We start from the raw sequence: 12,428 nt of genomic DNA, 5'->3' as shown, positions 1-12,428 counted from the left end.
GGCCCGCTGTGATGCTGAACTGGCCCTAAGGGAAGACCCTGAAAGCCATCAGCTAGAGCTGTCCCTCAGGGATTTCTGATGGGCAGACGTTTCCTAAATATACAACTTGATTGTTTTGAACAGCAGGCACTGAGGACTATCGGTTATGTATTATACAATATAATTGTGTGGCGAGACATTGTCTATATCACCAAGTTATGGTTGTACAGTAGTTGTCAAAGTCAACATTAAATGTGGACCCTGACTGACACCCCTCTGCAGCCCAGGCATGCAGTCCTTTTGCTTTAGCAAAGTCGTGTCACCCTCATCCTCCAAGCAGGAGTAAGGTTTTCAAAGCAGTGTGAGCTTGCTAATTTGTTGGAATTTAATTTACAGTTTGCATCTTTAGTTTGTCATTAGAGTTGTAAGCCCAAGTAGTCTATTTGCGTCTGTGTATTTATGTGTTGTTATACAAAAGTTTAACTATCTGGACCAAAGAGAAATTTGCATTTCATCAGAAAGTCAGTTTTGAACATTTTCTAAGCTCTGAATAGTGACTTAGAATGTGTCATTATACTTTGAAATCTTTGTAATCTATTGTCTTTCAACTCATTACTCATTTACATTATCACTAGTAAGGTTGTTTTTTATGATATATTGGTGATATTTAATCAAGGGTCAAGTACTTACACTGAGGCTCAAAATCATCTCAGAAATACATGGATTACATGTGCTGTGATTGATATGGTAATCATTTCATTTCACAGAAATTAGCTCTAAACAAAGTTTGACCCAAAGGAAGATTTACTTTTATACATGTGTTTATTAGTCTGTCTTGTTTAATGAAACTTATAACTTAATGTAAACTAATGACCTTGCTAAGCTGTAAAGAGAAACCACGTTTCCATTTTAGAGATGGAACAGCTGCAGGCTGATATAGAGCGGGCAGGCTTGGACTGCTTCCAGAGTAGAAATCTTCCCAGACAAATCAGTGTTTCAGGCTTGAACTTCAATGTATTTGGAACATATGCTGCAGAACATTCTCTCCTTGCCATCTCTGCTAAATTAATTATATATGCCACCATGTGGGTCTCCCCTGTGCTGGGGTGCTCAAGTGTATGTCAAATAGAGAATTCTTCTGACTCACAGGTACCAAGTTTCAGTGGTAGGATCAATTTCCTCTTCAGGTTTTCAAAAATGAAGATACTTGAGTCACTTAAATTATTAAGCATCAACTCTTCCAGGCCTGAATGTGGTGGTAATTAGAACAGGTACCTGAGTTCTCCTTCGGCTTGTATCCTCATGGGATGGTGACAGGGTGTGATGCTTATTTCTGATGCATTCTTGTCTTGGAGTCAGCAAGACAGACCATGAGAAACAGTGCCTTATCAGAAACTGGAATCATTGGAAGTCTGGCTAGTCAGTGGATTGGGAAGAGCAGAAAGAATAGAAAGGCCAAGACAAGCATTCTGAATAGGAGTGGTAGGATGGAACCAGTAGACTTTACAAACAGCTAGAAGAAGGGTGGTGGCTAGCATTCAGGGTATGGCCTGAGGTGTGACCTGGTGTGGTACAGGCTTCCTGTCTGGCTGCACTGCCTGCACAGGCTTGTGAACTGCAGATTTCATGATTGCATGTCTGAAAGTTAAATCCTCTAGAAGATCATAGTTTAGTGTGGAGTTTTCCACTCTTGAGGATGTTAGATATTAAGGTGTTTGTCTGGTATAGCTCCTTTAGCTTCCTTTTGTTACATGGAAGATGTTAATTTACACTAAAAGTTCTAACATTCTGTGTTAGAATGCCTGTTCTCTGCTTTGAGTTATTCTCCTAATATCTTTTATAACAGGAGAGGTAGTTAAGGCTCTTTGACTGCCTCAATAAAATTCAGTTATTTTTAATGAGGAGAAGGTTGAATGGAATTTCTCCTTCTACATGAACCCTGCCTGTTGAGCTCTGGGCCTTATGTAAAGACTGCTTTCCCTTTGCCAGTCACATCGTCCTGATGCTTGCTGACGACATGGCATGCAACGCTCGGAACCCCAAGCCCGCCACCGTGTTCAGCCACAAGAACATGGAGCTCAACGTGTACGGAGACGACGTGGAAGTAGACTACAGAAGCTATGAGGTCTGTGGTCCCCACAATTGCGCAGCCATCTTTAAACTCCAGTTAGTTGTTGTTGTGCTCTGGTGGGATCCAGTCAGCTTCTGGAGTTCGCAGCTCTTAATGCATGAGGCTGACTGGGACAGTCCTGTTGACTGTGTTAACAGGAAAGGCTGGGTTTTCATACTTGATCATATTAGTTGTGGACAAACCCATGACTAACAAGGACTCCTCCTCTTCTCAAGTGGTGGATCTTGTCCAGTCTGTGTCTGTGGGCCTTATGTGCCCAGGACAGTTGTGAACATAGCCGGCCACCGACTGTAAATGGACTGAGACTCTTAACTCAGTTGCATGGTCTCAGGTGTTACTTTGTAGATGACAGGTTGTGCTGCGCGGGTGAAGGGTAGGCTCACCTGTTTGACAGGAGACCACCTTAAATAAGCTCCCACTGTGTTCTAGTCACCCAGTTAAAAGTAACATGCACTCCAAGAGTGGTATTATGCCATATCTTCTTCCTTAGAAACTTAGGTTTTAAGTTCAAGCCTGTTTGGGATTTGAAGCCATCTTAGATCCTGCTTCCTTCTCACCAAGGCCCTGAGGGTAGGAGGCCCCGTCTGTCTGCAAAGCTCTCATGTCAGCTGTCAGAGCAGCCTGCCCCAGGCTGTGAGCCCCTTTAAGGACTTGTCCTGATTCTGTGTGTCTTACAGTTAGCAAGTACTCGAGTTACAGCTGCTCAGAACAATTCTGCAGATTGGTGTGAATGAATGTTCAATTTCTTAGTTGATCATTTGAAAATGTGAGACTATTCCTTACCTTGTTAGCCAGTAAGAGATCCTGTTAAAACCCTCAGCATTTTGTTGTGTTCTGAACAGCTTATGCACATATGTTCATGCATGTAAACAGCATATGCACGTATGTTCATGCATGTAAGCAGCTTATGCACGTATGTTCATGCGTATCTTCCACTCATGGTCTAGGAAAAACAATCTGTTGAAAAAGCTGAATGGATTTCCTGCTTTTTAAATTAAATTTTAAATAATGATTGATATATGACTCAACCGTTAACTTTAAATTAGTATTTTTTTCTCTACAACATTAAAAATGCCTTCAAAGAATCCCAGATGCCTAGAAATTTCACATTGAAATATAGAAATATAGAAATTTCACATAGAAAGATCTGTTTAAAATGTGTTTTATAAGTTGAAGATATTTTGATGGAAATCAAATAGTGACACAATGCATCTAAATTTAAAGATAGATAATTTGGCGTGTGTTGGTGTTGTTGGTGCAGGTGCAGGTGCAGGTGTTGGTGGTGGCATGCCATGTCCTCTTGAGTGACCACCCTGTCATTGACTGAGTAGTGGCACAATTAGCTGAATGACATAACTAGTTATTTACAAGTGTTTGTATTATCTTTCCTCCCAAAGAATTGCTTCTATAAATAAGTCAGTAAACTTTGGGATCAATTTTTAACATATAGTATTTAAAATTGTAAATAGAGAATTAAATTATTTCGCTCCAGCGTAGCCTTTCCTTGTTAGTATTTAGCTCTAAGGCGTTTCTTTCCATTGTGTCTTGCTGTATAGCGCAGTCTGGCCTTGGGGTTCCCTTCTCTTGCCTCAGTCCCCTGTATACCTCCCCCCCCCATGCTAGGTCACAGGAGCACACCCATGCCAGGCTGAGATATATAGAGGTGTGTGCCTAGCTTTAGTAATTTAGTGTTTGCTTACACTATAATTTGCTTTCTGTTTTATTTTCAATTTACACTGAGTAATATATAGATAGGAGGAATGTTTTGAATATCTTTAGGTTTGATTTCATCTGATTGCTCTTTAAAAAAAAAAACAACTAAATTTTTTTAGGTAACCGTGGAGAACTTTCTACGAGTATTAACCGGGAGGGTTCCACCCAGCACCCCTCGTTCAAAGCGTCTTCTTTCCGATGACAGAAGCAATATCCTCATTTATATGACAGGTATTTCAGAGTTTAAAGAGTTCATAGTAGATTATATTGAAACATGATCAAATGGAGCCCTGCGAACAAATGCTAAAGTAACAGAGTGACCTTTGGTTAAAATCGTGTGTGTGCAGTGCTTTAGTCTCATGATACAGAACTACCTGAGGTGATAGTTGAAAGGAACATAGGTTGAGGATCCTTATTCCAGAATCTAAAATTGTTGCCAACCCGTGCAAACATCCCAGGTGGGTAAATCCCCACCTGACTTCACGTGACAGGTGGCGGTCCACATGCAGACACTGAGAAGGGACAAAGTTACCTTCAGAATCTGTGCATAAGAAACACACGTTAATTTCACACTCAGGCCTGGGTCCTAGTCTCAAAATGTCTGACTGTGGAAACAGACGGCCTCCATCCGCAGCCCTCCTGTCCCCATTCGGATGAAGGCCATGCGTGACTGTCACCTGTTGTTGGCCTGCTCTTCAAGGAGCTCCTCTGGCTGCTGCCTTCCCCGAGTCCTCTCCTGTCACTCCCGGTCTGGCTTCTGCTTCCCTTCAAAATCCTACTCAGCACTAATGCAACTGCAGGCCTGCCCTTCTCTGCCACACCCCCCTAAATTCTACTGTTGAAGGATTTATTTGCTCAGGACAGAGCTGAGGCTTAGCCTTGATTTCTTTGTTGTGGTCTGGGGTGGGATTTGTGAAACTGTATGGTGAACATATTTCCTGGATGTTATAATTTGTAGGTTAGTTTCAGTTAAAGTACTAAACTGCAGGATTTACATATTTTACATTTTTTTCTTGGTTTGTCGCTATTTTTTGAAAATAACTCCAGACATGAAGGAAATTCTAGCAGTTCTGATACAGTCTGTGTTGGAGAGTCTGCAACACAGTGGAATAGCTGATAATCATGATAATAAAATAGGAGCTGATCCTTTTGAGACTTTCTGTACACCGCGAACCGTCTTAAATCACTGCCTCTGCTAACGCATTCATCCTTCGGCAGCCTGGTGTCCTCAGTGTTGATAGCCAGAGCCGCCACGCAGGCCACGCAGGTCTACCGTGTGTGCGCACAGCACTTGGCCTGGCGTTAAGTGGGAGCTGACATCTAGTGTGTTTTGACTAACTTGTGTGCCTTGCTGCGGGGTGTCTCATGGGAAGGAGAAATACACTTTTCTCCACAAAGGCTTGCTCACCGGGCACTCATCTGTCACTACAAATAGGCTTTCCCTCCTTCATTGTTCAGAGGGAGCTGCTTGTCAAATGTGCACATGGGCTGTGAGGCTGCCAATGCTCTCACTCTGTAGCTGAGGAGAATAAGGCAGAGATGAAGTTATTTACCTACAATAGCACAGCCCGCAAGTGGCACAGCTAGGGTCCGCATCCAGACACAGTGGCTGTTTCCTATCGCCACCCCCTGGCCGGCTAATGGACTGTGTTTAGTTGTTCAGGGATAAAAACACTGCTGTTAGTGACAGCCACACTTCCGAGTAATAACAGCAGTGTGCAGGGAACGAGAGTGCACCGGGTCTACTCGGTGTGTCAGCTTCGTACTCACCAAAGTCAAGTCAGTGTCAGACAGACTGCCGGGGCCTAGGCAGTTGAGTGATAGTGAGAAATTATATGTACTGTTCTTATGCACTCTGTTTTAAGTTGGTATGGAAAAGTAAATTTGCTTTCTAGCCCATATTTTCTTAAGGAAGTCATTAAAGCATCCCAGCAAATAATCTAAGTGTGTTTATCTGGATGTGTTTGTACTGTGTATGTTTCTGTGTGCATCAGGGAATATGTCAGTGTTTGCACTGTGTATGTGTTTCTATATGCATTAGGGAATATGTCAGTGTTGTCTTTTTGGCTTTCTATAAGGTCATGGAGGAAACGGTTTCTTGAAGTTCCAAGATTCAGAAGAAATCACCAACATAGAGCTTGCAGATGCTTTTGAACAGATGTGGCAGAAGAGACGGTAACTAGCAAGTAACTCTTCATTTTATCTTTTAACTGCTCCCTTTTTTCTCCTGCAGTGTCAGGGCTGAACCAGGGCTCATACACACCAGGCAGGTGCTCTGCCCGGGGCTACACACCCAGCCCCTAACAAATGACCTCTTCTTCCAAGATAAACTAATATCAACATTTCTTGTGGGAGATGTGTAGTTATTTTATAGGATTTTAACTGGTCCTAATCACTTCTCTCACCATCTGAAATTTATATTTGTTATTTCATTGAAGAGAGTTTTGTGAAAGAAAACGTCAGTTATTATTTAGCATGAATGATGACTTGAAATATCTTTTCATGTATTTAGTGCTGTGTGCATGTGTGTACTTGCATGCCTGTGTGTGTGTGTGTGTGTGCGCGCGCGCGCCATGTTGTGCATGTGGAGGTCAGAGGAGACCTTGTGCAGTTGGCTCCGTCCTTCTACCCTGTGGTGATGGCGCTGAACTCAGGCTGTAGGTCTGGGTCCCAAGAGCCCTCCCACGGGCTGTCTTTGGCTTTTAAGATCTACCGTAATGTCATGCAGCTGCCACCCTCACTTCCCAGTGCGTTTGAGAGAGGCTCACTGTGTAGCGTAGGCTGCCCTTAAACCCAGGGTACCCCTGCCTCAGCTTCCTGAGCAGCTGAGGGTACAGCCATGTGCCACTAAATTGGTTCATTTATGTGTGACTTCAGCGTCACTCAGAGAGTTTCAGAGCATAGGCAGAATAGAGATGGAACATCTCCAGTCCTGTTCCTGGTGAGCGCTGAGACCTGTAAGTCCTGGCTTTCCTGCCCACGCTTCTGTCGGCTGATGGCCCACTAAGGCCTGCCTGCAGCACGGTGGGCTTCCTCTAGTCCACAGCTCCAGACTCGCTCACTGTCACACGCAGGAGCAGCACAGCAAGGATCCTGTCTCTCAGGGAGTTTCCTCCGTGCAAGGCTACAGCTACATGACACGCATCTCCAAGGGACTGCAGCTCTGGAAGGGACATCCATCTTTGTAAGGAAGGCACAGTGACTGGAACGATTCTCTTTTCAAGGCAGCAGCTTGTGGTTGGCTTGTTCCCATCGTGGAGGGTGAAGAAGCTGAGACAGGAAGCCACGCCGTCCTGAGGCTCAGATGTTAGGACTCGTGCCTCCCAGCCGTGTGAGAGGCCGTGGAGCCCTTGGGATGGTGGCCGAGCTATCAGAAGCAGCACTGGGGTGCACTGAGAGTAACGGCGGGATCTCAATCTTGCCAGAGCGTTCAGGTTCTGAGCCACAGAGGTGTGAAAATGTCACAAGCTCCTGCCACCAGGGATGGAGCTGGTCAGCCATTGTCCCTTCCCCTCCGGTGGACTGTGGGACTGTGAGTCAAAGCAGACACCCTAAGGTGTTCTCATGGCAGCCGTGGCTCGGACGTCCCAGTGTGTCACTCCAGCCCAAGATTGTGGGCTCTTTCATACCTTACACTGCGTGAGGACAGTACACGCTTATACGTGGAATATGCACATCAACAGGATGTACACACACATACATGCTCACAAGTTACACCTCTGCATGTGTGCATGTAATTTCCAGAAAACCTGTGTGCCAGGTGGCTGCTGGCTGCCTGAGTTCTGAAGCCTGTGGCCAAGAGCAGAAGGAAAACAAATGGCGGCCGCCTCCTCAGGAGGCTACCGCTGTGACCTCTGCCTCCTTTTTGAATATTGCCATGTCTAGGATTTTTCTTTCAACTTTTGGCTGATAAGATGGCTCAGAGTTAGATTTTTGAATTATTGGAGAAATGTTAATGTACAGTTATCAGCTGGATCCAACTCAGAGCCTCTGTCTCTTCTCTTTCAGCTACAACGAGCTGCTGTTCATTATTGACACCTGCCAGGGCGCGTCCATGTATGAACGGTTTTACTCGCCGAACATCATGGCCTTGGCTAGCAGCCAGGTGGGAGAGGACTCGCTGTCGGTACGTGTTCTCGATTCCCTCACGGACGTGTGTGCTGATCTGAGATGTTTCAAGCAGGACACTTGTGCTCGTATTGACACTGACTCTCTCCCATGTTCACAGCATCAGCCAGACCCTGCGATCGGAGTCCATCTTATGGATAGGTACACGTTTTATGTCTTGGAATTTCTGGAAGAGATTAACCCAGCTAGCCAAACGAATATGAATGACCTTGTAAGTATCTGTTGGATTATAGCATGTGGTTGTGCTGGCCATAACGGATGTGTGAGGTCTGTTCTTTCTGGGATCCCATGGGTGCTGTCTTAGCATCATGGTTGTGACCTTTTAAACTGTTTTGAATTTACCTTTTTTTTTTTTTAAATTAATAATCGTCTTTGGAAAAAAAACCTTCAAAATCATGCTTATCTGTGTTCACGTGCACATGTGCAGAGGAAACCTCAGGAGTCAGTCGGCGGTGTCCAGACAGGTGGACTGTGGGGCTTATCTGTGTGCACGTGCACATGTGCAGAGGCCAGAGGAAACCACAGGAGATAGTCGGCGGTGTCCAGACAGGTGGACTGTGGCGCTGGAACTCACTCGGGTTGTCATGGTGGCGAGTGCCTGTGTCTGCTGGGCCATCTTGTCTTCCAGTGTGTCCTTTAGCACGCAGGCCCCGCAGCTTCAGCCAGTCACCTTCTGTTCGGAGGCACTTGACTGTCATCTCATATGTTTATTTTCTTGCCTACTAGGTATGTTTTTAAATTGTTTCCTTCATGTTTGGAGGTTCTGCCCGTTCTGAGTGGGTTTAATCAGGTGATACTCTTCCAGGAAAGCCTCCCGAGTTTTTCCTTGGGATGTGTTTTACCTTTTCGGAGCTTCCATAGAACTTAATTTCTCCTTTGTAACATTTACCACAGCCTGTCTTTTGTTGATCACGGGCATTGAGTGAAGCCTTTCTCATCTAATATGAAGCTCTTGGAAGAAAGAGTCTACATTACGTAGTTTTTGTGGCCTATAATTTCTTGGTATAACTTGAATTTAATTAAAATGTCTGGTCTTTCCTGTGTTGATTGTACCATTCCAATCACAGCAGTGTGAGGTTGCGTGAGTTGGCCCAGTGAGGAGCTGCAGCCGGTGGTTATGTGATGGCGACACTCCTCGCGGCTGCGTACACGGGGTCAGTCTTCTGCACACACTGGTCCGGTCCTCCTGCTCTACCCTCGGTGCCAGTGTGCTGCTTGCACTGTGACTGCCTCAGTGTTGGTCCGTGCAGTCACGGGCTGCCTGACACATGCGGCAGACACTGTGTGTGCTTTCCTGGATTTTAGAACCCAGTGACCAGGCAGATGGCTCTGCCCTCACTCTTCACCTCAGCAGCTCTGCACCGGGATCTCACTGCAGAGCGATTTTGAGTGGGTTTTCAGTACTGAAGGAGTCCTGCAGGTTCTGAGCCAAGGACTGCTGTTGGTTGCCACGAGCGGTAGGACTCGCTGGCGCCAACTTGAAGATTATGTGTTTTGATGCCTGTTAACTCCTCATAAGGACCTGAATATTAAACCTTTTATAATGCTAATTTCATTTTTTAAATAGAAAAAGGCACCATCTCATTTTTCTCCCTCATGAAAGCAAGCTTTTCCCTCAGACCTTCGGCTGTCACATCCCACAGGAGAGGGATGCAAAGGGTGCTGGGCCCTTCATCTCACAGGAATGTGACACACTTACTCTGAGCCTAAATAACTTGCATCCCCGGGTTTGCAGTGCTTTATAAGTTTTACAAGTTGATGCACAGTGTTTGGAATACATGGCATGCCACCTCAAAAGTTTAAAAAATGTATTGTTCTTTGATATCTAATGAATTTAAAAATACTTTTCCCATTGAAACTCCATGAGATGTAATTATCTTAATTGAGTACAGTATGTATTATATACATATAACCTGTCAATCATCTATCTAATCTATCATCTATCTATCTGTCCGTCTGTCTGTCCGCCCGCCTGCCCACCCTCCCACCCACCCACTATCCATCCACATGCCTTACTAATATCTTACCTTGGTTTTTTTGCTTGAATTTGAAAATTCAGTGATGATTATTTTAATGTCTTTCAATAAGAATCATCTATAAGTGCCAGGCATGGTGGCACATGCCCTTAATCCCAAGACTAATGAGACAGAGGCAGATGGATCTCAGTTTGAGATCACCTTGGTCTACAGAGTGTAGAGAGATCCTGTTTAAAGAACAACCCCTCCCTCCAAAAAGGAACAAAAAGACCAATCTATAACATGATCAATAACTATTTATAGGTAAAGCTAAGTTGTAGTCATTCTTGCCTTCTATCAGCTAGAGAAGCAGAGTAAAGTCTGACTGCAGTCATAGGACTGTGTCACGCTCTGCAGGAACAAAGTTAGAAGACCTGGTCGTCAGAAGTATACTGTGCCACTGGTGACAGTTGTTTCCTGTTCTAGTCTGCACCTCAGGTCCTCCTTAGGCTGGGACCATGCGAACCTTACTAAACACTCCTGCTTTTCACACTGAGAATATTCTGTCCTTGGTAATTCACTAGTGTCCAGTGTCACAGGACAATTAACTCAGAATTTACTGTGACATCTGTGAGTGCAGAAGTCATGTTTTCATCTGCATGTCTTGGAGGTAACTGGCTCATTTCCACCATGGTTAAAGTGGTTAACTAAGTTAGTTGGCATATAATGTGTGGCACATAGTTTCACAGAAACAGCAAGAAGCACGCTGTAGGCAGCACGCTTGACCTTCCCAGAGTCCCGCTGGGCTTTTTACATGGCGGACTCCTGTGGCACAGTCTACTTGTCCATCAAGTTAGAGTCAAACCTAGGATGGGTGTCGGCCAGGTTCTCTTATCACACTTATCTTCTGTGGCTTCCCTAGACTGTCAGGCACATAGTAGGACCGAATTCTAGTCTTCAGAGCCAGCACTGTATCTTTAGGTTGGCAGACTTTAAAATACACTATAGTCTAATGCATTGCTTTACATGTACTTGTCACTATTAACTGCTGCTGTTACTTTCAGTTTCAAGTATGTCCCAAAAGTCTCTGTGTGTCTACCCCTGGACATCGTACTGACCTCTTCCAGCGAGATCCTAAAAATGTCCTGATAACTGATTTCTTTGGAAGTGTGCGGAAGGTGGAAATCACGACAGAGAAGATCAGTTTGCAGTGGGATTCACCAGCCGTGGACAGCAGGTATCATCGTAGTCATTATTTGGATAGGATTTCAGAGAACGCTCTCAGGGGTGAGGGTGGTGTTTGTGAGTAGTTGTGCCTCTCGGCAGTCTGTACATGGCACACTCATCTCCAGAAGCTGGGACTGGCTGGGAACCGTGGGCACACTTGCACTTTGACGTTTTCTGCAGTTCCGTATTGGTCATGGTGCCATCTGAGAAGTACTAAGGAGGAGCTCTCCTCAATACTCTAGTCAACCCCATTCTGCTGCTGGGGCTTGGTAATTGGTTGGGGATGGCGGGAGAGGGAGGGCACAAGTAGGCCACTGTGGGGAATTGTGTACATGTGTATTGGTGAGAGAGACTGAGGGAAATTGGCTGGAGTTGGGGTTTGAAATATTCATAATGCTCAGGGTTTTTTTTTTTTTTTCAGTAATTATTTTTGAAATGAAAAGAGCCTGGTTGAGATAAATGATGGCTTGGTCGCCGGGGGCTCTTGTGGGAGCCATAGCAGTGCATTTCTAGCACTGCCTGGAATCTGGGCGGCTCCATCTCCAGGGGACTTTTCTAGGTCACCTGTGGCAGCATAAACTGTTTCAAGGGTTCATAGTTGCAGGACTGAATTAGAAATAAATTGAAATACCAGGAAAGACTTTTCCTATGAAGAGTTAGGCAGGATCTCATTTCTTGTTTTAGAATTCAAGGCCTTATTTTATTTCATTTCATTTCATTTCATTTTTTCTTTTCCAATTTCTTATGGCTGTTGGCCTATAAAACTGTGAAGGCAACAGATAAGAGCAATAGAAATAGCAATTTCCTTTCTTTTTTAAAACAATAGCTTTATATCCCAAGCTCTTGCCTGACTCTGGGATATGTTCTTCTAGCTGGGGCTGCCTTGTCTGGCCTCAGTGGGAGACGATGTGCCTCACAGAGACTTGAGAGATTTGGGGGATACCCAGGGAGGTCCCCACCCACTCACAGGAGAAGGGGAAGGAGAGGGGAGGATTGTGGGAGGGGGTGACTAGGAGGGGGGCAGTGAGCAGGATGTAAAGTGAATATGTAAAACAATAAAAAATAGAAACGAAAAAAGAGGAAAAACTCAATAGCTTTAAAATTACCTTTGTAAAAATTGCTAACCTACACTGTAGTACTTTAATAAACTGCTATAATTCAGTATGTTTAGCCTTAAATTTCCTCCCAGATTATTTTTATAATTTCCCTTGACTTCAGGCCTTAGCGGCCGCTTACTCCACTTTAGCCACCTGAGCGGGATGTGGATGTGGATGTGATGTTTCTTAGGGATGAGG

The 12,428-nt window shown here is 44.6% G+C and overlaps 1 protein-coding gene across 3 annotated transcripts in view; it reads left to right on the top strand.

Moving 5' to 3' along the window:
* Positions 1-12,428, top strand: part of Pigk (phosphatidylinositol glycan anchor biosynthesis class K) — an 82,417-nt gene that overhangs the window by 22,765 nt on the left and 47,224 nt on the right. For all 3 annotated transcript variants that reach the window (XR_007977382.1, XM_052178872.1, XM_052178873.1), the window contains exons 4-9: positions 1,969-2,104; positions 3,943-4,054; positions 5,902-5,998; positions 7,832-7,949; positions 8,052-8,162; positions 10,971-11,143. Coding sequence is in view for 2 of the 3 variants with exons in the window: in XM_052178872.1 (XP_052034832.1) it covers positions 1,969-2,104; positions 3,943-4,054; positions 5,902-5,998; positions 7,832-7,949; positions 8,052-8,162; positions 10,971-11,143 (747 nt within the window). In the remaining variant the exon portion in view is untranslated. The remainder of the gene's footprint in view (positions 1-1,968; positions 2,105-3,942; positions 4,055-5,901; positions 5,999-7,831; positions 7,950-8,051; positions 8,163-10,970; positions 11,144-12,428) is intronic.

The sequence above is a fragment of the Apodemus sylvaticus genome, chromosome 4 (assembly GCF_947179515.1).
Source record: "Apodemus sylvaticus chromosome 4, mApoSyl1.1, whole genome shotgun sequence".
Lineage (NCBI taxonomy): Eukaryota > Metazoa > Chordata > Mammalia > Rodentia > Muridae > Apodemus > Apodemus sylvaticus.
This window is presented reverse-complemented; position numbering and strand designations above follow the sequence as displayed.